This window comes from Callithrix jacchus, chromosome 3 (assembly GCF_049354715.1).
Source record: "Callithrix jacchus isolate 240 chromosome 3, calJac240_pri, whole genome shotgun sequence".
Classification (NCBI taxonomy): Eukaryota; Metazoa; Chordata; class Mammalia; order Primates; family Cebidae; genus Callithrix; species Callithrix jacchus.
Window position 1 is genome coordinate 54,679,510 of NC_133504.1, and position 27,131 is coordinate 54,706,640.

At 35.9% G+C, this 27,131-nt stretch overlaps 1 protein-coding gene across 23 annotated transcripts in view; it reads left to right on the forward strand.

Annotated features, from left to right (window-relative positions):
• Window positions 1-27,131, forward strand: part of INPP4B (inositol polyphosphate-4-phosphatase type II B) — a 988,233-nt gene that overhangs the window by 814,382 nt on the left and 146,720 nt on the right. For all 23 annotated transcript variants that reach the window (XM_054252895.2, XM_054252897.2, XM_054252896.2 and 20 more), the window contains one exon: window positions 18,264-18,441. In XM_054252895.2, coding sequence (XP_054108870.2) covers window positions 18,264-18,441 — 178 coding nt within the window. The remainder of the gene's footprint in view (window positions 1-18,263; window positions 18,442-27,131) is intronic.

Here is a 27,131-nt window from a genome sequence, read left to right on the forward strand (position 1 = left end):
CTGAGTACCTTATTCTATTGCTTAGAAACTTTGAGGAGTCCATGCTTGTTCACTGGGCATTCAAAGCATCCATGATTTCATCTACCAGTGTCTACCCTTATCACCCATTTCTCCTATTGTTGTTTCTAAAATGTTGTATAAACTACTTACTAAATGGGCTTCATGTATTTCTACCTTTTCCTTTTTCCTCATTCTGTTTCCTTTTACAAGAAATTATTCTAGTATCCTCATTTTCTACTATTTTTTATTTCTTTCTATGAAAACCATTTACACAATCCTATTCGAAATTCCACACATGGTCCATGTGAAGATTTCACCCTTATAATTGGGCTTTCCTGATTTCTCAAGTTGATTTGACTCTCCTCTCTAATAGTTTATTTTTACTTCTCTTATAGCCTTACTAGGCCACAGTAAAGTATTAGGTTTCTTCTTGTGTGATGTTTCTGTGATGCACTGTGCTTTCCTTGAATAAGAGATGGAGCACCTTGTATGTATAAGTATTCTATAGATCCAATACAGCAGGCATTGGAATTCACATACAAATAGGATATAGTTGCTGTCTTAAAAGTGTGAAAACTAGAGTGGGAGAAAAAGCTTCACAAATAATCATAATGCAGTAAGATTAATAGTATAGAGAGCATGGTTACCAACCTTGGCTGCACGCTAGAATCACCTTTGGAGCTTTATAACTTTATTTATAACAGGGTATCTCCCCAGACAAATTAAGTCAATGCCTTTGGTAACGGGACCCAGGCACTGATATGTTTTTAAAGCTTCCCAGGTGAGCCTAATGTGTAGCTAGGACTGAGAACTACTGACATAGCTGTAAGTGAATAGTGCTATCGGAAGACAGACAGAAGGTTTGGAGAATGAAAACAGAAAGAGTTACACAGATGAGTTGAACTTGAAAACGATATAGAACTTCCATTGGTATGTATCAGGCAGAAAGGAAATATAAGTAAGAGAATATTTATTGAGCTAAAGTATTAAAACTCACTCACTGAGAATTTTTGTTTAGAGAATTTCAAACTCATTAGAGAGTTGCAAAATGGAACCAAATGTGAGAGTAAAGCTATAAGAATTTTGATCTTGGACAATCTGGGGTTGAGTAACATACAGACACATACAATTGGACATATCATAGAGGATTTCATACTGAAAACTTTATATCTTTCTAAGATAGCCAAAACTCTAATTACACATTTTTTAATAAACCCAAATCAGGATGTTTGTAACTTATGTATTATCTTGTAATATCAAACATCTACTTGTACCTAGTGTCCATTGATTTACTTCAATACTATGTGAAAGTTTGTGAATTTCTCCCTTAAAACATGAATCAAGTTTTTACTTTTAGTACTGTTTAAAAGACAAAAGTTTATTACTACAACATATATTTTCCTTTCTTTAAAATGTTTTCTTTCTTTCTTTTTTTTTTTGAGATGGAGTCTTGCTAGGTTGCCCAGACTGGAGTGCAGTGGCACCATCTCTGTTCACTGCAACCTCCACCTCCTGGGTTCAAGTGATATTCCTGCCTCGGCTCCCAGGTAGCTGGGATTATAGGTGCACATCGCCATGCCCACCTAATATATATATATATATATTTTTTTTTTTTTTTTTTTTTTTTTTTTGCCAAGACAGGGTTTCAACATATTGCCCAGGCTGGTCTTGAACTCCTGGGCTCAAGGGATCCTCACACCTTGGCCTTCCAAAGTGCTGGGATTCCAGGCATGAGCCACCACACCCACATACCCAGCCCTTATGAACATTTCTTTCTTTCTTTTTTGAGATGAGTTGTCCTCTTATTGCCTAGGTTGGAGTGCAATGGTGCAATCTTGGCTCACTGCAACTTCTGCCTCCTAGGTTCAAAAGATTCTTCTGTTGCAGCCTCCCAAATAACTGGGACTACAGGTGCATGACACCATGCCCAGCTAACTTTGTATTTTTAGTAGAGACGGGGTTTCACAGTGTTGGCCAGGCTGGTCACGGAACATCAGATTCAGACAGAACTTTCACTAAGTAAGATCATGCCCTAAAAGCCTAACTCTTTCACTAACACCAAAAAGTAACTGATTCAAACCAAGAGCCTTTTTTAAAATGAAAAACAAAACAAAAAGAAAACACCTTTGAAAGGCATGTTAGCTTCTTCTAGAGAATTTTAATTTGTTACTATCTATTTATTAGGAGTAACAGAATTAATGCCCTGCAAGGGGTCCTAATTTAAATGCCTGTCTTGAGTGCTTACCCCAGTTACACACCCACCTTCCCTGAATATGCTCCAGATGCTCACAATGAACATTTGCTTCCCCTAGATTTCAATCAAAAAAGAAAAAGGAATCACTTTGAAAAGTCTTAAGAAAAATAAACTAGGATTGTACTGATAAGAATGTGGCAGGCTGTACTTGATCCCACAATAACTACAGCCTGTGCTAGAATTTGGGGACTCTCTTTTTTAGACGGAGTGTTGTTCTGTCACTGGGTCTCACTCTGTAGCTTAGGCTGGAGTGCAGTGGCGCCATCTTGGCTCACTGCAACCTCCGCCTCCTGGGTTCAAGCAATCCTTCTGCCTCAGCCTCCTGAGTAGCTGGGACTACAGGTGAGCGCCACCATGCCCAGCTAAATTTTTTTTGTATTTTTAATAAAGATGGAGTTTCACCATATTGGCCAGGCTGGTCTGGAACTCCTGACCTTGTGAAATGCCCACCTCAGCCTTCCAAAGAGCTGGGATTACAGGTGTGAGCCATGGCACCCAGTCTTGGGGCATTTTTTAAAGAAAAGTAAAACAAGCTCTATTCCTGCTGCTAACAAAAGATCTTAACTAGGTAATTTATAAACAACTGAAACTTATTGCCTTTAGTTCTGGAGACTGGAAAGTCCAAAATCAAGACACCAGCAGATTCAATGTCTGATGAGAGCCCTTTCCTCATAGATGGCACGCTCTAGCTGTTCTAGCTGTACCCTCACCTGGTAGAAGGGCAAAGCTGCTCTCCGAGGCCTGCCATTACAAGGCCAGATCCCTCTTGACCTCATCGCCTTCCAAAGGCTCCATCTGATAATATCATCACCTTCCTGATCAGGTTTCAACATATTGAAACCTATGTTGGGGAATACAAACATTCAAACCACAGCTAGCAACAAACAGTTAAAGCATTCTGACTCCCTATAAGATCAATGGTTACAAAGTCACAGGGCAAAAAAACTCTGGAACTGAGAAGTTTCCTTACTACTGTACAGAGAAATAAAGGTAGATTATTTTCTCATTCTCTATTATAAATAGAAGGGTTTTTACATAAAAAGGGGAAAAACGTATCAGGGAAATAAGCTGTCCATAACCTGTCACATAGCAGGCATCCAGTAAACCAGGAATGGGAGAGCTGTATGCAAAACCTTATTCTGTTACCTTTGAAATGTATTTTTCTGATAGAATTATTAACCACTACTTAATTTGGGAGATAGAAAACATACATTCACATTTCCATGCCTTCTCTAGTAACAAATGAGCAGATTAATCAGTAGTTACAAAAGCATTTGTTTTAATTACCTTTACTTCCATGCTTAAGAATAAAAATTTTTGGGCCAGGCACGGTGGCTCACACTTATAATCCCAGCACTTTGGGAGGCCAAGGCGGGTAGATCACGAGGTCGAGAGATTGAGACCATCCTGGTCAACATGGTGAAACCCCATCTCTACTAAAAATACAAAAAATTAGCTGGGCGTGGTGGTGTGGGCCTGTAATCCCAGCTACTCAGGAGGCTGAGGCAGGAGAATTTTCTGAACCCAGGAGGCCGAGGTTGTGGTGAGCTGAGATTGTGCCATTACACTCTCCAGCCTAGATAAGAAAAGCAAAACTCTGTCTCAAAAAAAAAAAAAAAATTATTTCGTTTTATGAAAGAGAGTGAGTGATTCAATACGAAAGCAATATAATTGTATCCATCATTTGACTGGGGATGGTAATTCTTTTTCTCCCTACTTGGAGTGCTTTTTTTTCTCTATTTTTACCATGATCCCTAGATTTCTCTTAGACTTGGACTTGTAAGTCATAGACAGTGCAATTCAGAGTCTTAGATCTTAACTATGCTTAGTATTTTGCATAAACTCACAGCTCATGCCATATATATTTTAAGTAGAAATATTTTTATCCTTCTCTGAAATATATTTTAATAAATAATTTCATTGGTCACTTTCCAGTTTTTTAAAGAAATATGCTTATTGGAAAACAAAAAAAAATCAAAAGAAAGAGTTTAAAAGCATACCTGTAATATTCCTCCTTAACAACAATTACTGGTAGCATACTGGGTGCTCTCTTCCAGTCTTTTTTTCCACATATAATCTGCATCTTCATATATTTTTCTATTAAAAATTGGAAACTGCACTACTGCCTTAAATGACTAATTTTTAAGTTACATAATACATAAAACGTAGGCCAGGCATGATGGCTCATGCCTGTAATCCTAGGACTTTGGGAGGCCAAGACCAGTGGTTTTCTTGAGCTCAGGAGTTTGAGATCAGCCTGAGCAATGTGGCAAAACCCTGTCTCTACAAAAAAATACAAAAATTAGTCAGGCTTGGTGACACATGCCTTTCGTTCCAGCTACTTGGGAAACTGAAGTGGAAGGATCACTTAAGCCTGCAAGTCAGAGGTTGCAGTGAGCCGAGATCACACCCACCTGGGTGACAGAGGGAGAACCTGTCTCAAAAAAAAAAAAAAAAATTGTGTGGTGTGTGTGTGTGTGTGTGTGTGTGTGTGTGTGTGTGTGGTTAGTATGCAAATATATGTATATTTATGTATATGGATAGATACATACATACTATATATATACACACACATACGTAATATGAATATAATACTTTTCATTTATAAAGCAACTTAAATCTTGGTATTTCTTTGGAAGTCATGCCCAATACTCTACATTTAAAAATATCAATCTCATATGTTATAGCTAAAATTTATCTCTGATTCACTTTCAAATATACCTTATTTTTTTCTGTTCGGAAAGAACATTTTTTGTCACAAAATTTTATTTTAAAAGTTATGGTAAAATTACATGGGTACTGTGGAAATAAGAACAATTTAAATGCCCCTGCCAGTTCCTTTTTTTCTTTTAAACTGTGTTCAGTAGCTGACAATACATCATTTTGAAGGAGATGTTAATTAGAGTTTTTGTTTCGATTATAATTTGATTCCTTGGGAGTATGTTGTTTTTCCCTCCTGTGAGTTAGTTCCTTGTTGGCTATTCTCAGCTCTTAACTCTGTTCATATTTTGGCAAATACAGGCTAGGTCTTCCAGAACTGTTCACCAGGTTTCTATTCCCTAAGTGGACTTCTCTATATACAACTCCTTGTATATAACAGCAAATCTTCATAGAAAGAGAGTAGAGTGCCTTTAATTCAATAGTCATGCTGAGGCTTGAAAGTACTATACAAAGTAAATAATGAGGCCTGCAAAGCTTTGAACTAAATGTGGCACAAGTGAATGGAAGTCTTTTTGCTCAATTTCACATGATTCCGAGTGAATTTGTAATGTAGGTTTTTTTCCTTCTTTATTTTCATTAAGCTGTATGCAAAAAAAAAAAAAAAATTGCTCATAGTCCACAATTTCAAAGAATAAAGAGGCTCATATAGTTGAAAGCCTACCTATTCCAGTCCTTTTCTTTAAAATAAACCAATCTGGGCAGTTTAATGTATTTTGCTGCAAGATTTCTTCTTGGAATGTCAAATTAAGTTTTAGCAGTGATTCTCTTAGTCCACAGACTCAGATCTTGAGAATGTACTGTTCTTGACTTTTCTATAACTCTGTTTAATTTTTCTGCTCTTCATTCTGGGACAAGCAGGAACTTTCATCTTAGACAATTCATGGACTCTGTTCCCAGAGTGGGTTTGAATTCTAATCCTCACATACTGTCTTTGTGATATTAGTCAGATTATTATACCTTTCTGTACCTTAGTTTCCTCATCTGTGAAGTAGAAATGATATTGCTTATCCAAGAGGATTTTTATTAAAATTTAATGAGTTTATATATACTAAGCATTTATAACTGTGCCTGGCACATGACGAGGTCTTCATTGATATTAGCTATTATTTGTGTAAATATAAATAAAGGATAAATTTCCACAAGAAATGTTTTGTCAATTTCTCAAGTTGATGCATGTAGATCTTATTCTTTCTGAGTGCTGAGTAGAATTTTATTATTGGATTTATCATAATGATCTAACTGAAACACTTTGTCATTTAGATTGTTTCTAGGTTTTTGGTTACAACTACCTGCACTTGCTGCACTTGTAAAATGTATCCTTATTCGTATATCTTTGCAAATTTATGGATGTTTCTTCTAGATAAATTCCTACACTTAACTAAGTATAACTACACTTAGATAAGAGGATTTCTTTTTTAACTAAGAAACTAAGACCTCTTAGTTAAGAGGTAATTAAATTTTAGAAATAATACCACCAAAAAGTTGTATTAATATGCATAAGATGCCTAATTTCTCATTCAGTCTTGAGTGCTGAGCTTCGGATATTATTTGCATGTGAAGTAAAGGTATGACTGATGAGGTCTATATATATGTACATTTATAACCGTCGAGCAGATAGCTCCACCTCACTGGTATCTCCCATACACCTCAAGATTGAGATATTGAATCGTTTTGCATCCCTTTGGCCCTCAAACTTACTTCTTTTGGGGTTATTTTTCTTTTTAAAAGTTTTCAAAATTATACTTTATGTTCTGGGGTACATGTGCAGAACGTGCAGGTTTGTTACGTAGGTATACACTTGCCATGGAGGTTTGCTGCACCCCATCAACCTGTCACCTACATTAGGTATTTCTCCTAGTGCTATCCCTCCCACAGCCCTCCACCCCACAACAGGCCCCAGTGTGTGATGTTCCCCTCCCTGTGTCCATGTGTTCTCATTGTTCAACTCCCACTTATGAGTGAGAACGTGCAGTGTTTGGTTTTCTGTTCTTGTGTTATTTGCTGAGAATGATGGTTTCCAGCTTCATCCATGTCCCTGCAAAGGACATGAACTCATCCTTTTTTATGGCTGCATAGTATTCTATAGTATATATGTGCCACATTTTCTTTATCCAGTCTATCTTTGATGGGCATTTGGCTTGGTTCCAAGTCTTTGCTATGGTAAACAGTGCCACAATAAACGTATATGTGCATGTGTCTTTATAGTAGAATGATTTATAATCCTTTGGGTATATACCCAGTAATTGGATTACTGGGTCATATAGTATTTCCAGTACTAGATCCTGGGTTATTTTTCTTAATAAAGAGATATGACCATCCACCCAACTATTGAGTGTAGCACCTGAAAATCCTTGACAACTTTTTTTCCCTTGCTTTCACTTAAAATTAATTTACCTTCTTATATATCTGGAAGTCATTCATTTTAATAATGAAATATGGGTTAAGGTAATTCTAGCCCATAGAACCACTGTCTTTTAAATATTCTGCCAAATCTCTTAATTGCTGTTCTTCCTTCCTGACTGGCTCTCATCCAGTCAGTTATCCTTATCTTGGTTGGAATTCCATTTCTAAAAGGAAAATATTTATTCTTGTGATTTCATAATTTTAACATTTCTTAGCTGTCTCTTGCTTGCAGGAGAAAAACTAAGGTACAATAATATATGTTATAATCTGGCCCTGGTTTCTTCTCCAGCTTCATCTCACACCGTGACACATCATCTTTCCCTCCCGACTGCCCTCCACAGTGAATCAGAGTGAACTTTCTCACCATCACAAATCTTAGCTTAGAATCATTTCTGCCTGGAGGCTTTCTTCTGACTCCTTGTCCAAGCCAAGTCTGCTTTAACCCTCCATTGTACAAAATCCCTCTAGACTGTATGTGCTCTGAGAGTATGAAATGTGTCCGCAGTTTACCACAAAATGTGTTGGTCCAGTTAACAAACACTTAACAAGTTAGTTCCTGGGGATACTAACTTGTTAAGTGTTTGTTGAATGAATATATATATGAGGGAATGAATGAATGACATCAAAGGCTTGCCTGCTATAGAGGTAAAGGGAAGAACCAGTGACTTTGCCTGAAGACCTCAGTATGACTGAACTAGGTAGAGACATTTTGTAGAATTAAGAAACAGAAACAAAAACAAAAAGAAAGGGGCACTTGTAGAAAATCTTATAGGCTTTGGAAACAACTATTTGGCAGGTATTATAACATTAGTGTTTCCTTGCACCTCACTAGCAAGGGAAAATATACTTTTACATCTTCTGAAAGAAGAAGGGAGACAATTGATACAAAAGTGGCTAACGTAAAAATCGGATTCAATATCAGTAATGCAGTAGTGACTTTAACATTGGCAAGTTGGTGATATTCTTCCAATAACCTGTCCAAAAGCTTGTGAGGCAAAGAATGATCTGATATTTAGGCAAGAGCATTTTGTATAGTGTGACAGTTCAGAATTTTAAAAAATTAAATATTTATTTTAAAGAAAATGAGTAAATGGCAAAACGTGTTTGCTAAACTATCCCCAAATTTTTAATGATATGAAATTTGGTGAAGAAAGTAGTCTGAAAATGACAAAATACCTGACCAGTCTTATTGTGGGATTTCAGAAAGCCACTGAACATTCTCACTCTTGAGTTTTTTCCTCTTCACTATAGCTCTGGCTACATGTGTATACCTAGAGATATATCAGAAGAAAAAAAAAATCAAGAAGATTAGGTTTAAAAGTTAAAACATTAAGTCTAATATGAAAATTACTGAAAAATACATTTTTTTCTGTTTACTTTTAAAACAAAGTATAAAAAGATAATATGATTTGAGGATTTATTTTCTGTAAATTAGAAGTACATTTCTCCTTTGCCTTAAACTGAAACATTTTAAACCATGACATAGTATGTTATCTCAGCAGTATTCACTGAATCCAAGGAGGAACTTTGGTGTTAAACACCAGGCAATTTCCAGAATTTTTTTTTTTTTTTTTGAGACAGAGTCTTGCTCTGTCACCCAGGCTGGAGTGCCTGTGATCTTGGCTCACTGCAACCTCCGCCTTCCAGATTCCAGCAATTCTCCCTCAGCCTCCTGAGTAGCTGGGACTACAGGTTCACACCACCATGTCTGGCTAATTTTTGTATTTTTAGTAGAGACAGGGTATCATCATATTGGCCAGGATGGTCTCGAACTCCTGACCTTCTGATTCACCTGCCTCAACCTCCCAGGATTTCCAGAATATTTTTTAAACTGCCTGTTGTTCTAGAAATATAATATTCATCATTGCAAAGGCAGTGTACAGCAGAAAAGAAAGTCATCTACAAATAAATTGCCAGAAAACTAAATATAAAAAAATACGGTATTTTTCAGAGCTTTAAAACTAACTGTAGAGCATCTCATCTTTTTGCAAAATTACAAACTTTAAAACATGTACATATAGAATTTATGTCTTGGAAAAATCAAACAATTGGCTTGTGTGACATGAGATAAATACATTATTGCAAAATCTTTATTAGAGGGGACCTTGCCTGAATGATTTCAATCTCCTCTTCCTTGTGATGTGGCATACATTAATAATTGATTATTGTGGTCACCTTATTAGAGAAGAAATAAGGATGGGCTTATAGTGCTAGCACAGATGGAGAGAAGTTAAATTACAGAAGTACTCAGGGGCAATTTGTGGGCTGTGTGTGTGTTAGGAGTGGAGGTAAGTAAAAACCCAGAGGTATCAAAGAAGACTCCCACATACATCTGGGGAATGATAGTGCCATTCACTGCATCTTGGCTTATAACCTCCAGCATTATAAAGCAGCCACTAGAGTGTATGTGAGTCTGAAAGGATGTTAGGCTGGACAGGAACCAGGGACCAAATCCTAAACAAGTATTTGCTCTATCAGCTCCTGGCAGTTCACCCGGTACACTACGGATACTGCAGTTGGTAGGTTTTCAGCTGAAGATTGCCATGATCGTAGTATGTGGAGTGATAGTGTAAAGAGATCAGAAGAATAGCAAACAATTAGACTCTTATAATAGTGGCATGAAGGAAAACAGGTAACTGAGGAGTTGAAGATTTTAAGAAAATATCTAACATAATTTAAATCTAGTTGGATGAGGGCTTGAGGGAGACTGGGCAGTGCTGAAGGACTCTTAGGTTTCTGGTTTGTATAACATGGTAAATGCCAAGATAGCTGAGAAAGAGGATACAGAAAATAAGCCATTCATTTCCATTGCTTAATTAATAAGGTCAGTTGTTTATACTTCATTAAAGAGACATTTTGAGAAATAAGAAAATAATCCTGTTGAGTCTGTGCTTTTTATTACATTAAGAATCTTTTAAATCATAGAACCTACAGTGGATCCCAGGCCATGAATTCTCCTACTTATTTCATTGATGAAAATATTGAAGACCAAAGATTGAGTCACCAATGCAGCTGATGACAGAACCAGCGCTAGAAAATGAGACTTCTGTCCTTAGCCTCAAGTTCTTCCATACTCATTTACCCTCAAGCAATAAAACGACGTCCAATACAAACATCCTCGTAACAAATGTACAATGCTATCTTAGGAAGGGATTCTGCTATCCACTATAGAGAAATTAAATATAGTTGGTCCACTCAATTCCTTATAGGTCTTTAAGAGAATATAATTTTAAAATAGATTACTATATTTGTGCTATCAAAAAACGTATGAATTGATGTATGGTGGTTTTCACTCAGAGTCAGTTACTATGTTAATCTGCCTAAAATTTTTTAGTCCCTAGTAGTCAGTAAAAATATTTTTAAAGCTCTAGCCTTATCAGTTTTCTATCTACAGGCCTCTCAAATACACCTTAGGATACCATGTTTTAAGGAGTATGGCCACAATAAAAATAAGTAAATTTTTCAGAGATGTTCATAGATTATTATTCATAATAGTAAAATATTATAAGCATTTTGAATGAATGAATAAACAAACCATTCTACATCACTAAAGTTGAACATTATGTAGATATTTCAATTATTATGTGGATTATAAGGTTTATAGAGCTGTATATAAAAAATGTACCTGAAAGAGAGTATGACATGTATACAGAACACATCAGTCTAAACATATCAGTAAATGTGTTGGAAATGTTAATAAGTTTACTTAGAGTGGCACAGATTAAATACAATCATTTCTTTTTTGAGTACTTTGTTTTGTCTTTCCTCCTTTTCTTTTTTTTAGTTGTAGAATAAGAGAAATGTTTTCAGAAAATCCTTTTGCAACTTCTTCCAGCAAATACAGAAACTACGTAAAAAAAAATATTCTGTGACCTCAGAGTACCTAGAATGGTTGGATGCAATGTGACATCCTGTTATATTCCTCTCAAGAATGTAAGGAGCTGTCATGCACAGTGGTTAGTAAGCCCTGAAACTACAGCTGTCCTCAGGATATTCACAGACACTAAGCATCTAGAGCCTTAGGTTTGTGAGCTCTTGTGGGAAGAAGACTCAGACAAAATGGTTTTTTTTCTTTTTCTTCTTCTGCACTGCCAGCCCTGCATGTAGTAGGCTGGCATCCTCACACATAATCCACCGGTTATCTTGTTCACTGAGTACCTCCGGTCTTTTGCTTTCCTTAATTCATTGACTGAGTAGTAGTTACCAAATATTTGTTGAAAATAATTTACTGTGAGACAATTCTCAAATTCTTTCTTTAATCTATGTTATAAAATAGAATCATACGTCTCTAATGAACTTTGTTTTAATTAGGAGATAACTTTTTACTTTTATTTTAATGTTTATGAACTATACTTATTAAATTAAAGATGCTTCCCATGGTAGTTATAGCACTTTAATTTTTCCAAATTTAAAATGGGTTAATACTATTTTTAAGAGATAGTAAAATAGAGTTAGGAGTTCAAACTGTGTAACAATGAAGACCTGGGTTTGAACCTGGTTTTACCATCTATCTAGTTTGTGTGATACAGGTCAAGTTACTTAACCTCCTCAGGCTTCAGTTTAATTCCTAAAAAAACTAGCATTTAGGCTCATAGCATATATGTACCCAATAATATTAGCTATTAAAGTGATAAAGGAGGATATTTAAATTATTAGCATAAATTATACAGTATAAAATATTGGCTTTATGAGAGACTCTCTTAAAGTATTGTCACATTTAACATGGAAAAAAATAAAATGAGTTATATACTTGCCTTCTACTTTTTGTTTTCCTATCCTAGAATCATAATCATTAGCCTATAATATTATATGCTGGAAAGATTTGATTTTTCTAAAATTTATTATAGTGTAGTTTGTCTACTATGAAAATGAACGATTGTAAGTATATAATTCAAAGACTTTTAGTAAATATACAGAGTTGTGCAATCATCATTATAATCCCATTTTAGGACATTGCCATCACCCTAAAAAGGTCCGTCATGCTTCTCTGCAGTCAGAGGAACATTTCTATTTGCAGAGTATTTGGGAATGATTTTTATTCCTGGACCTTTCTTACTCCATACCTTGAACAAGCATATTAGGGGATAAAGTCCAGGATGAAGATTGAGATTGGAAGGAATCAGGAGACCAGGTTTGGGCATTATCCCTATAACACCCTGGCAGAGGGACAAGCATGAAAATACCAGAAGCCAAACTAGGCAGAAATAGAACTGACAAGATCTTGGAAGTTGGCAAAGGATATCAAGGCAAGTGAATTCACAGACAAGTGGGAATAGGCCAGGAAAGGAAATAAATCACGTTGGACTTTGCTTATTTAAAGGTCATATAATAGTACCTGGAACACTTGTATTAAAGCAAGAATAGGCCTATATAAAGGATGTACATAAAAGAGAAGTTTCAGTGATTTGGGAAGTGCAAGTAAGACCTTGCAAACTGAAAAGTGGGATAGTAGAAGCCACGAGGATCTGAGCTAATAAACACATTTTCTTAGAGGGGGCATTTTGAGCAGCTTTGAATGTTATTTTTCTTTTCCTATTTAATTAGCACCATTTGTCACAGAGCTAATAAATGGCGGAATCAACTTTTGATCACAACACTCTTTGATTCTAAAATGTTCATGAAACCATGACTTTTTAAAACCTGAGTAAAGGTAAATACCAATTTAAGTATAGATCATATAACTAATTTAATTATATAAGTGAAATCTACACAAGGTAAAAATTACTGTTTTTTTAATTCCAATAATTTTCTCCAAACCCCACTTCCAGTAGAAAATGCAAAAGGTGCATTGGGGGAAGCAGAGAGGCATGCTGTTACCTTCTCCAATTTCATGAAGCCTGTTATTAAACCCTGTGAGACCAGAAGTGTATATTTAAGTGCACTAAGGTGTAAATTTTCTTTTGTGATCCACACTATTTTCTTCTCAGATAGAACTGAGAGCTTATACATTCCTCCCTCTGGATTGAAGAGACCACATTGTTGTTTTTTACAAGTAGTGTTTGAGCAAAAATAAATAAATAAGGGGAAATAGTTGTAGATTTTTTTTCTGGAGATTTAATTCTGCCACAGAAGAGACACACCACTCTAAATCATTTTTCCCTAAACTCATCAATCCTAATCCCCTTCTGTTCATGCCCCATCTTCCTTGTCTTTTCCTTCTTGTTTTCCTCCTTGTCTATTAATCATATCTCATCTATATTTTTTAATGACTCCACTGTGAAAAGTAGTAACCTGGTTGAGCAAACAGATAAGGAATGGAGGTAGACATGAGTGAGATGAGAACAGATGGATAAGTAATAGAGCAAGTCCCACAATGTGAACTTGTGGTCAAAGAGTTAAGGAAAATAGATTATTTTTCTCTTCTTGTCTGCCTCCTGCCTTCTTCAAACCCGAAACATGGTACTCAATATCTTAGAGTGTTATTTATCTTGCAATAGATAAGTTTAAAAACAGAGGAGTGGATAGCAGTTTGTGAGCTATTACAATAATCCTAGTGGTAGAAATGATGGAGTAGTTGCAGTGAGTGTGGAAATAAGTGGTGGGATTCTGAGTATATTTTGAAGAAAAAGGCAAGACTTTCTGAGAAGTTGGACAAAAGATAAGTGATAAAGAGTCATAGACAACATTAAATGGACCTGCCATAATCTAGGATAGGGAAGAGTGAAAGGGAGCTGGGTGTTGAAAGTGGGGGCAGATTTCAGGCTCGGTTTGGGATGTGCGAAGCTACAGCTGTTAGCAGGAGAGCTTTTGTTTTCATCGGAGTTCAGGGGAAAGTCTAGGCTAGAGATGGAGATTTGGAAATCATTAGTGCAACATGAGTATTTACTTAGGAGAGATGTATAGATAAAGGGGTTCCAAGAACTGAGTCTTAAAGCAAGCCAAAAAGAGGATGGGAAAATAAAGAGGGCCAGCAAAAAGAGACTGGGGCAAATCTATACTCAGAAATATATAAGTCCTTGTTTTAATTGTATTTTGGTTAGCAATTAGAGCTTATGACTTGAATGTTACTTCATTATGTGCTTTATATTTTTTTAACAGCTCCAAAATACGACATGGCTAGTAACAACATACACAGAAACATGTGAGGATGGGGGTGTGGATGTGCATTCTAATGAAAATAATACCAAATATATTCAATTACCTTATTTAAATAAATATATTAAATTACATATATAGAACACTTTAATTCACTCAATAGGAAAAAAATTTTTAAACTAATTTAAATTTTCATTATCTGTGATTTACAGTACTATTTATATTCTATAAAATATTTTGTCTTTCTTCCAGAGTCGTCTGATTAATAGTTGACTCAAGTGTTTGGAGCCAGTTTAAATTTCATACTGCTATAAAATGAGTTTAGCTATATTCTTTTTATCTAGATAATTAAATTATACTTATTACTTTCCATTTAAGAAGCTATAACTGTTAAAATATATGACATGTTTAAAGAGTAAGTCACTGAATAGGTAGATACAATTTATGTATACTTAAAATTATTTTGTGAGTGATGATATTTTTTTTCATACCATACTATTTCATACTTTCATCCTGACACCAACGTTGGCTTTTATTATGGAAAATGAATCTTTCCATTCATAACAACTGATGCCTGCTACATAACTCTGCTCCAAAGAGACTGAATTAGGAGCAAGAGGCAGGAGTTAGGACTATATCCCATCATGGTGATTGAAGAATGTGCTGGGGAGAAGAAAGTGAATATACTGGGAGGAAAAAGATGCAATGATGGTGAAAAAGGGTATGAGAGTAAACACTGGTATGAGAAAGGAACCAAAGCAACGTGTGTGAATAAGATGGGATGTAAAAGTAGCCTTGTAAAAGGTACTAAGAACATTAGAATACCTTAAGAAGGAACTGTTTTCAGAGTCCTTGTGTAGCATGATCGACAGTTTGGAGGGGATCTCAGTCAAAACAATGACAGGGAGTCTCTAAAGATGCTCCGCTGTCTCCCTGCTTTGGGATCTCCGATGGTGCTTATCACAAAGGCTACAGCCTACTAAAACAGAATCTCTTGATGTTGCCAAGGAATCTACATTTTTTCATAAACATTGAGGTCCTGTCCTCAGCCCGAAGGGAATCTTACTATGACTGCTAAAATTTGAGCACCATTCAACTAGGGTATGAATAAAGAACATGTGCAGAAAACATCTTAGAAATGTGTGCATTGGAATAGAATGAAGTGGAGACTGTCAGGGAATTTGATAATGAAAATAGTAAGTAATATTCAGTAAAACAGTAACAGTGAACTTCTTGGAAAGAAGAATATGAGTAAAGGAGGAAGGTAATAGAGATGGAAGGGATAGAAGCGAGTGTATGAGAGGGCAGAGAAGACACATTCAGAAAGCAGTCAAATGAAGAGAGAGATGGAAGACCCCACAAGGCCATAAGCATTGTAGCTTTCCAAAGGCTAAGGCATGGGAAGCCTGTAAATAGCCATAAGAGGACACCAGGAAGTGAACTCTGAGGCCAGAATAGCAGACCTGCAAAGAGGGATCACACAGCAGCTACCACATGGCTCTGCATTGGGTCTGTAAGTAGGTCCTGCCTTCTGCTCTTGGAGCTGCTCGGTATCAAACGTTGTTCAAATTCTGGGGACACATCTGTATCTTTAGAGAATCATTTTCTTTGCAAAAACAACATGAAGCCATTTGATTTGTTAAAGTCTGTTATGGATTAAACTTTATATCCAGTCTGAGTTCATGATTTCTTTTCTAAAGTCCTTCGTATACTCCTGCATGAGATCTGTCTCAACCGCTCAAGAAACCAGAAAGAGACAGCAAGAATTGACAAGGACTGCTGATTCCTTTCCCCTCCTTGCAATTGTTAGTTTTTATTTTATTTATTAGACAGCTTCTTACTCTATCACCCAGGCTAGAGGGAATGGCCTGATCTTGGCTCACCGCAACCTCTGCCTCCCAGGTTCAAGCAGTTTTATTGCCTCAGCCTCCTAAGTAGCTGGGACTACAGGTATGTGCCACAACTCCTGGCCAGTTTTATATTTTTAAAGTAGAGATGGGGTTTCACGAAATTGGCCAGGCTGGCCTTGAACACCTGACCTCATGATATGCTGGCCTAGGCCTCCCAAAGTGTTGGGACAACAGGCATGAGCCACCACGCCCTATTTTTTATTTACTTTAACTTACGTTAAGATAGACATAATAGGAAATTAAGGTATGTTTATTTGAATCCCTCACTTCTGACATTTAAAAGTCTACAGGTAAAAAATCGAGAGCAAATATTTTTAAGTATCATAAACTAGAATGTGTTTCATAGCCTTCATAAACCCGACACCTTCATTGACTTCTTGTTCAATCTTCTGAATACCTCAAACCTCAAAGGTCATTTCTTTTAAATATTTTACTAAATAAATAAATAAAAGGGATATTCATTATATGTTTGCCAAAAAATATTGTTTCCTTAAAGATTCTGATAATTTTCCCCTCAAAAATCACTAGTGTGAAAGGAATAGAACAGAGAATGCTTCCTAGATGTCAGTTTTTCTTAATGGTGTCTGAGGTTTCAAGATGAGAAATAAAATTATGGAATTTAAATAACTGAGCTGGTAAAAATGTGGCAGACATATTCAGTAAATACTCAACATAGACTGCAAGGTTTTATGAAAAAATGTCTTGACATTTTGGTATAATGAGAAGTAAGCAAGTTTACACCAATCTTGTGAATGCACGAGCCATTCCTTCCCTCTGGCAACTGTTTTGCTGTTTTGCTGCTTTCCTTCTGGCATGCCTCTTCCTAATGAAACTGATCAAAGATTCTTTCCCCCTAAAGAATCCCTACTCCTATAACCTGCTAGATGATGATTATAAAAGTCAATAATTCTCAAGCCTATAATCCCAGCACTTTGGGAGGCCAAGAGGGGAGGATTGCTTGAAGCTAGGCATTCAAGACCAGTCTGTGTAAATATCATGAGACCCAGTCTTTGAAAAATGTTTTTTAAAAATTTAGCCAGGTGTGGTGGCTCGTACCTGTAGTCCCAACTACTCAAAATGCTGAGGTGGGAGAGTCACCGGAGACCAAGGGTTAGATGTTGCAGTGGGCTCTGATTGTGCCACTGTACTACAGCCTGGGTGACAGAGAGATTCTGTCTCTTAAAAAAAATGAAAGTCAGTAACTCTTTAGCTAATAATCAGTTTTAGATTTCTTTGTATGTTAAATGCAAAACCACAAGAACAAAAAGTCTTGTGGTAAAATAACACCATGGAATAGCATTCTACTACTAATGGCCTTTTTTTATTAAATAAATTTGTCCATGTGCCCACGTGACATTAATTTTCTCTTCATTTCTCAGCTATTAAAATTCAGTCCTTCCCCACCCCTCACCTAGTACCATGGGGGAAAATGTAGGTAGGAGGTATTAAATGCTATCTCTATGCCAATCACAATTTTAGGCACTTGATATGAATGACTTCTAATCATACCCACTTCATAAAATTGGATAATTATTCTCACTTGCTGATGAGGAAGAAGGCTACCCAAGGTCACCCAGCTAGTTAGTGACAAGTCAGGATTTAAGTTGGCTTGAATATAACAGCTCACTTTTTCCACTGGCTTATGTGGCCTCTAGTTCACTAGAAAACTAATTTGACTTGACATGATCATGTCAAGTATTAGTATTACTTTTTCCAGTGTGTTAGCAAAGACAATATTACTTTACCTAGTCTTAAAAAGTGTTTTTGTCACCTTACATAAAAACTGTTAGTGCAATAATAAAAATCTCTTAGCACAGTTCTTATCTGATCAGTAGGAAAGAGTGATACTTGGAGTTGGGTTTATCATTTGCCATCTGGTATTAAGGGCTGCACATTCATTATGCTGTTTGTGTAACTTACTTTTATCTTTGTTGTTGCAGTACTGGGTACCAGTTTATTTACTATTCACCTGAAAACACAGCCAAAGCAAAAGAAGTTCTCAGCAACATCAATCAACTACAACCTCTTATAGCAACCCATGCAGACCTACTGCTTAATTCTGCAAGCCAGCATTCTCCAGACAGCTTGAAGAATTCTTTAAAGATGCTTTCAGAAAAAGTAAGATCCAAATCATCACTACAGTTGGGAAAATGAAATACTCAAATCCCCATTGGTATGACTTTCTGCATACATTGCCTTTCATAACATCCGGAAATGTAAAGTAGAGTAGGTTAAAAACTAAGCTTCAAAGTATTGCCACAGGATCAAAATGAATTGGTCGCATTCTCTGTTCAAATCTTACTGAGCACTCTCTTTTTTTTCTTAGTAGGAAATGAAACCTATTATTGGTTGGTATATATCTTCTCTTTTCCTTGGCATCTTTCATTTTCTTTGGTTTATGGTCTTATTAAGTGAATTAAATTAGATTTTGAAAATTACTTTATTTTCCTCTGGTGATCACCTAATATTTAAGCATATAAAGCTTTATGTTTGAATAGGAATGCCACTTCATTTGAAGGCAGAACTTTGATGTGGATTTATATCAGTCTGTATGGGGTACTTCCTCTGCCTCAGTTCGTTCTCTCCAACGTTATTTACTGAGAAAAGCTTCTAAAAATTTCCAGGTGTGTTAGTTATTTGAAAAGCAGTAGACTCTAAGCCTTAGTTTTACCAAAGGTGATTTGTTCCTTTATCTTCAGAAAGGAGAGCTAGTCTGGCATGGGGTAGACACCCCATATCCACTTCCAGAACTAACTAGGGCAAATAGCTGTGTGTTAGACCGAGAGCTGAGATAGAAAAAGACGACAAGTGACAGCTTGATCTTCAATGTAAAATCAGTGTCCTGGAGTAAAACCAATGTGTGCATCCTTAACCTTTGCATTTTAACGAGATCATGTAATTTTTTTATGAGACACTTTCAATAAATATGACTTTGATAAAACCAACCAAAGAAAATTATCATAATTGTAGAATAAGACAAAAGTGTAGTTTTCCACCTCTCTGAAGAAAAATTCATAGAAACCTGGATTTTATGTATGTCCATACTTTTTATTCAGATATGTTAATTTATAATAGTAATATCTTATACTTATTTAAATGTTTCAGTTTAAATTATACATTTTTATGTTATTTTAATAGGAGAAAGCATATCTATTTTTGTGAAAATCTATTCAGAAAGGTTTAGTGAATTGTCTAATAAATTAAAAAGTGAAAAAACAAACTCAGAACTTCCAGTTCAAAATGCAGCATTCCTTTCAAGCCAGAACACATGCTTCCGTCGTGAAAAAGGAGGAAAATATTGACCCAAATTTTCCAGGTTCTTACTTTGCATCAGATAGGGCAAGGGGCTTCATACTTTATGTCATTTTATTTAGTCAGTATTATGGAGAACATATTATCTTCTTTTCACATAGAAAAAGACTAAATAAAGCTCAGAGAAAATATAAAAATGTGAAAAGTCATGCAGAGTTGAATACAGGATTCAAACAAAACCAGGGTTCAAACGCTGGTCTGGATGACTCTAGAACGGAAGTTCTTTCTGCTGAATGTCAGAACACCGAAGAATTCTGATATTCAATAAGTATGTTTTTATGGCTAGGGGAAAAGAAAAAAAGAGGAGGTTGTCATCTACAGTAAAATAATATAATTTCATTTTGGTTCATTTCTTTTTTGGATTTATAGATGAGGTGAGGTGTTTCTGGGTTCACCTAAGCTGAAAATTTTAGCAAAGAGCATACCACTGCAGTGATTACAGAGAAGTATTCATATTCTTCTGTGCACTGGACAGGGATTCGACATTTCATACACCATTTACAACTTGCTGCAGTGATTTTGGTGGTGAGGGGAGGTTGGAATGGCCATTTTCTTCTCCTTGAATCCAGCATTATGGCAACTTTTCCCCCTATGTTTTCTCTTTTCTACTGAGTAGACAAGCTTAGTCAACTAATAAATCTTTCAGTCCTTAAAACTAGGAGGATCTTTTTTTAAGTTAAGTTTGCAAGCCATGCGTTCTTTTAAGAATTCATGTCTGGAATTTCAAAGAATTATCTAAGTTAACAGTTTTGTATAGTCTATGAAATCTGTTAGTAGTTCATGGTTTGGAATAAAGTATGATTCTTGAATTCAAACATGAAAGAGAGATAGTTTTAGTGGTGTCCTAAATTTAAATATAATTTAATATTATTGGCATGTAAGCTTTAAGAGATTTGTCTTTAAGTTTTGGGCATGTTGTATACTATGGATTATAAAATAAAAGTGTTTACGTCATGGGTAGTCCCCTGATTCATTTTACTGATTCAGAACTGGCATATTTGGAAAATAGGTACCTAGAGTTGTTTTCTTAGGGACTTATCCATATAGCATATTCAAGACATTAAGGAGTTAGCTATATTCACACTTATCAGGGAAATGTGTAGGTTTTATAGCCTTTGAGCACTTGAACATGGAAGAGTTTTCTGTCATAGACTTGGGGCACTTGGGGAAGGCTGAGGGCAGCCCAGGGCAGTGAAGGAAGAGGTATTCTATTTTGTGATGAGATGGCATCTCTCCTTTTAGGGAAGCCATTGCACCTGGAGACAATAGCCATGAAATAATTATCAATTAAACATATACTCAGAGTCTGTGGGAAAAGCAAGTGGGAACAGAAAAACTCAACTTGCTAAGAGGGCATACTCTAGGAGTCTTGGAGTAGGCAATATTTGTAGATCCAAAGGCGATTCACGTCATTTTTCTGTTTTGTTTTGTTTTTTAACTGTACTTTAGGTTCCTGGGTACATGTGCAGATCATGCAGAATTGTTGCATAGGTACATACATGGCAAGGTGGTTTGCTGCCTCCATCCCTCCATCACTTATATCTGGCATTCTTCCATGTTATCCCTCTTGAACCTCCCCACCCACTGCTGTCCCTCCCTTAGTGCTCCCCAACAGATCCCACTATGTGATGTTCCCCTTCCTGTGTTCATGTGTTCTCATTGTTCAACACCCACCTACGAGTGAGAACATTTGGTATTTGGTTTTCTGTTCCTGTGTCAGTTTGCTGAGAATGATGGTTTCCAGATTCATTCATGTCCCTACAAAGAACATGAACTCATCCTTTTTTATGGCTGCATAGTACTCCATGGCGTATGTGTACCACATTTTCTTTTTCCAGTCTATCATTGATGGGCATTTGGGTTGGTTCCAGGTCTTTGCTATTGTAAACATTGCCACAATGAACATACGTGAATTCACATAATCTCTACTGCTACTGAGAACCAAGGCACAGGGATAGGGCCACCAGCCAAAATACCATCCATCTAAACACCATTGGTAGAGACACACACAATTTATAAATGGTAAAAATAAATCCTGAATTTATACTATTTGACAGATACTGTGCTCAACACAAAAGGTAGAAAAAAATAAAACACATGTCTTTATTCCCAGGAAGTCTGAGACTCTTGATAGTAGTGGTTGTGATGATGATGAAGAGATGGTAATAGCTAGCATTTATTACTGGCTTAATAACTATGAGACACTCTTCAATTTTCAGAGTTCCATGTGATAGATAATATTATTTTAACATTAAATCTTCCTAATTCTATGAAGTAAGTATTGTCAGTAGCCTTATTTTACACAGTTGAGGAAACTGAGGCACAAAAATATGAGATAATTTGCTCACAATCACACACCTTGTGTTTTTGGCTCCAGATTCTGTGAGCTTGACCAGTGTACTGCATCTTCAGATTGCTATATAGATGCTTGTGCATAGGACTAAGGAAACAAATGTGGGGGCAGGGAGAGAGTACCACAAAAATTAAACAAAAATGAATACTTTTAATGTTTCATGTTCTAATATGCACAAACTCAATTAAATTGTGTCATAATTTTTAAATTTTTAGTATATCTTCTTTTGGATAATAGGGTTTGGCAGCTGCATGTTAGTTCATGACAATATTAAAGTAATAATATAATCTTATTGTGTAAGAGTCTAACAGAAGGCAAGCTGAGTTTGTCTGAATAATTCTAACAAAAAAGATAAAAGAGAGACCAACATTTTAACATATAGGTTGAAAGGTTAATAATAGATTGAGATAAAAATGCATTTCCCTTTTTCTTGGACTAAAAGTATGCATTTCTTTTTTTTTTTTTTTTTTTTTGAGACGGAGTTTCGCTCTTGTTACCCAGGCTGGAGTGCAATGGCACACTGCAACCTCCGCTTCCTGGGTTCAGGCAATTCTCCTGCCTCAGCCTCCTGAGTAGCTGGGATTACAGGCATGCACCACTGTGCCCAGCTAATTTTTTGTATTTTTAGTAGAGACGGGGTTTCACCATGTTGACCAGGATGGTCTCGATCTCTTGACCTCGTGATCCACCCGCCTCGGCCTCCCAAAGTGCTGGGATTACAGGCATGAGCCACAAAAGTATGCATTTCTATAAAGGAAAAACAAATGAGGGATAGATAAAATAAATTCAAACTAAAATAAATAATGTCTTTAAAGGCCTGAATGTGAACAGTGTATAGGTATCTCCATAGCTCAGAAATCTCTGTGATATTAGCATTCAAACACCCATCACTTTCTCTATTCCATTGAGATTGATAGACCTGGTTTAGAAAGTCATTATTATCTTGCTCATCAAAAAGCACTATTGAGCACTTAATTGTGTGTGGTATTGTACTTGATGCTACATGACAAATACTACATAGACATGGCTTTTAATTTTTACATTCTAAGAATTTAAAAGAATGGGGTTGTTTTACAATACTGCAATGGCTAAATAGTTAAAATAATAGGTTTTATTGCAAATATTTGAGGCTATACTCACAGCATATTTGAGAAATTCTCTTAGCTTCTAATTCCTACTATTCTTTCAGCCTCAATATGCTATACCAAAACATTCTATTATATTTAAAGGAAAATAAAAACTGTTGTGTTCTCAAACATATACAGTCAAGATTTTCTCAAGAAACATTTACTGTAATAGCAATGCCAGGCAGCTAGTGTGCTAAGAAGTTGAAGATACACGTAACGGAGAGAGGAACGTTACGTTGATTACTTACGACTGAAAATGATTATTCTTTTATTGTTTATTCAGTGTAACCACTCCTAGATCTAGCCCAGTCTCAAACTGTGGGAAAGAACTTAATGAGTAAAATTTTGTTTGTTTTCTCAGTGTTGGAAAAAGTGTGTATTAGCAGTCTAAGACAACTTGAGAATAAATAATTTCAAAAAAAAATGAAATTTCAGAATAGAGCGTATGTTGCTGTTTTTCATAACTGCCTTTAAATGGTAATTATTTAATTGGTAAAATTAATAATGTACAATCAACAAAGTTTGTGTTTAGTAGAAAATTGTATAATAAGAAAAAATAAAGATAAGAATGTAAGACAGTACTGATAATGAGACTACATATAAAATTTGTGGAATCAGAACTTCTGCTGTGTATGGAATAACATGGATCCTCCCACCTTAAACAACAAGAAAGTGGACCAAATGTAGACATAATGGTGTTTAGGCACTGGAAAATGGGTAACAAATTAGGTGAACCTTTTAATTATTTAGATTTCTTCCTAGGGCAGTTCCTAGGCTGTAGCCCAAAGGAACCTAAACTCTATCCTCTCGAGTTGAAGAGACAGAGATTAGAGTTGCGGAGGCCAAGAGTCCCAGAATTCACAGAGCAGAGTCCCAGACAGGAAGGAGCTTCACGCAGAAGGAACCGTGGAGATTTGTGAATGAGTGCCTTTAACTTGTTATGAGTACTGCTGCAGGCATGAGAACAAACTACCCATGTCCACAGAAATAAATATTAAGAATAAGCTTATAAAGCAATTTATGGTGGTCACACAGGCCTGTTAATAGTGTATCTTTCCACCAGAGAAGTGATAAGATCTTTTAATACACAGGGAATTGAGTAAAGCTCTCAGAAGTGTATGGCCCTAGCAGTGGGACTAAATTAGTCTTAGATTAGAGGCTGCTCTTAGTGTATCCAAACAAGGTTTGAAAACAGGACTTGAAAGGATCCCACTGACTCCAACTTATTTTACTTTGCCACAGAAAATTCAACATTATTTAAAGGAATGCAATAAAACCTGACAACCAAGCATGTAATGTCGAAATGCCCGCCATCCAATAAACACATACCAGGCATGCAATAAAGCAGGAAATTATCATCCATGACCAGAAGAAAAATTAAGGAATATAAACAGAAATGACAGAAAAAACAGAGAGGGAAGCATACAAAATATTGGCAGAAATTATGGTCAAATTCTTTCAAAATTTTATTTTGAAACTATAGACCCAAGAAGCTCTGTCTACTCCACACAGAATAAATGTAGAACAAAAAACTCAGATATATCATAAGCAAATCGCTGAAAAACAGGGATAGAGAGAACATTGTGAAAAAAAAAACAAGAAATAAGAAAAAAAGATACATTTTGCTGACATACACCAACAAGAATGATAGCAGACTTCTTGTTAGACGTTATGACCTAGGTATTAAACCCTGCATGCATTAGCTGTTTATCCTGATGCTCTCCCTGCCCACTGCCCTGCCCTCCCAAACGCCCCAGGGTGTGTTATTCTCCTTCCTGTGTCCCGGTGTTCTCATTATTCAACTCCCACTTATAAGTGAGAACATGCAGCCTTTGGTTTTCTGTGTTAGTTTGCTGAGAATAATGACTTCCAGTTGTGTCCATGTCCCTGCAAAGGACACGATCTTGTTCCATTTTATGACTGCATAGTCCATGGTGTATCTGTAATACATTTTCTTTATCCAATCTATCACTGATGGGCATTTGGGTTGATTCCATGTCTTTGCTATTGTGAATAGTGCTACAGTGAACATAAACATGCATGTGTCCTTATGATAGAATGATTTCTATTCCTTTGGGTAGATGCCCAGTGATGATATTGGTGGCTCAAATGGTATTTCTAGTTCTAGGGTTTGAAGAATTGCCACACTACTGACTTCCACAATGGTCGAACTAATTTACGTTCCCACCAACAGTGTTAAAGTGTTTCTACTTCTCTACAGCCTCACCAGCATCTGTTGTTTCTTGACTTTTTAATAGCGCCATTCTGACTGATGTGAGGTGGTATCTCATTGTGGTTTTGACTTGCATTTCTCTAATGATAGTGATGTTGAGCTTTTTTTTATGTTTATTGGCCACATAAATGTCTTATTTGGAGAAGAGTTTGTTCATGTACTTTGCCTACTTTTTAATGTGGTTGTTTTTTTCTTTAAAATTTGTTTAAGTTCCATGTAGATTTGTCAGATGGATAGATAGCAAAAATTCTCTCCCACTCTGTAGGGGTTCTGTTTACTCTGTTAATAGTTTCTTTTGTTGTGCAGAAACTCTTTAGTATAATTAGATCCCATTTGTTAGTTTTTGCTTTTGTTGCAATTGCTTTTGGCAACTTCATCATAAAAAATCTTTTCCCCTGCCTATGTCTTGAATGGTATTGCTTGGATTTTCTTGTAGAGTTTTTATAGTTTTGGGTTTTACATTTATATCTTTAATCTATCTTGAGTTTGAGATAGTTTTTATAAAAGGTGTAAGGAAGGGGTCCATTTTCAATTTTCTGAATATGGCTAGTCAGAGGAAAACAGTATTTTTTCAACATATTTTGCAGAAACAATTGGATATCCACTTGCAAAAACAGGGAACACTTATCTTTACCTCATACATATATAAAAATAAACTCAAAATAGATCATAAACCTTAATGCACAATGTAAAAGAATAAAAGCAGACAAACTTCTACAAGTCACGAATTGGGAGAAAATATTTGTAATATATGCATATGTCAAAGGATTTGTATCAGAATATATAAAGCATTATTGCAACTTAAAATACAACAAATAGCTCAATTAAAAGTGGGCAAAAGAATTAAAAATATACTTCACCAAAGAAGACTTATGAATCGCAAATAAGCACACACAACATTGCTCAGCATCATTGACCATTAGAAAAATGCAGATTCAGACTATCATGAGATGCCTTTAGCCACCTACCAGAACAGCTAATATCAAAAAGGCTGAAAATAAAAAGTGAAGCAGGATATGGACCTACAGTTTTCATGCATCACCTTATGTATACTATTATTCACATACTTTGGAAATGTGAGTGTTTCATAGCTTAAAAAACCAACAATTTGGTCATCTGACACCTAGTAATTCAAGAGAAATATTGTTCTGTTGACACCGAGAAGGCTGTTGAATGAGGAAGGATTAGATACATGTTTCGTGAAGATCATACTTACAGCATTACATAGGCCAAGTTAAGATAGTGGATTTGAATTATTGAACATTACTGGTCATCACGAAATACAAGTAATGCTTCTGCGGAGCTTTGCTAAAAATACGAATTCTAATTTGTATTTTTATTGTAGTTCAAGGTTGGAACTCAGGAGTCTATATTTTAATATTGGCGGCCGTTGAGAACATCCTAAAGCAAAGACAAGTTAAAGTGAACGAACCAATAAAGAGACTGTGGAAAGTATCCATATGGAATGTAGAAAGGCTCTTAACTGGGACTAGTTGTGGAAATGTAAAGTAAGGATCGATTTTGAAATTGTTGAAAAGTTTTAAATAGAATAAATTGCTGACTAATTCACCAGATAAGTGTTAGGATAATTCAGAGGTTTGGACTCTGCATTGTTGAATACTAATAATACTACTCAAATGGAAAATCTTGGATGAACAAAATTACTAAAAATAAAAGAACCATAACAAAATTTTTAGTTCAGCCTGGCATTTTTGAACTCTAAGGACATTTCAGTGGAAGCAGGTGATAGAGCTGGTTCAGGAGATGGATAGAGGTGGATTTA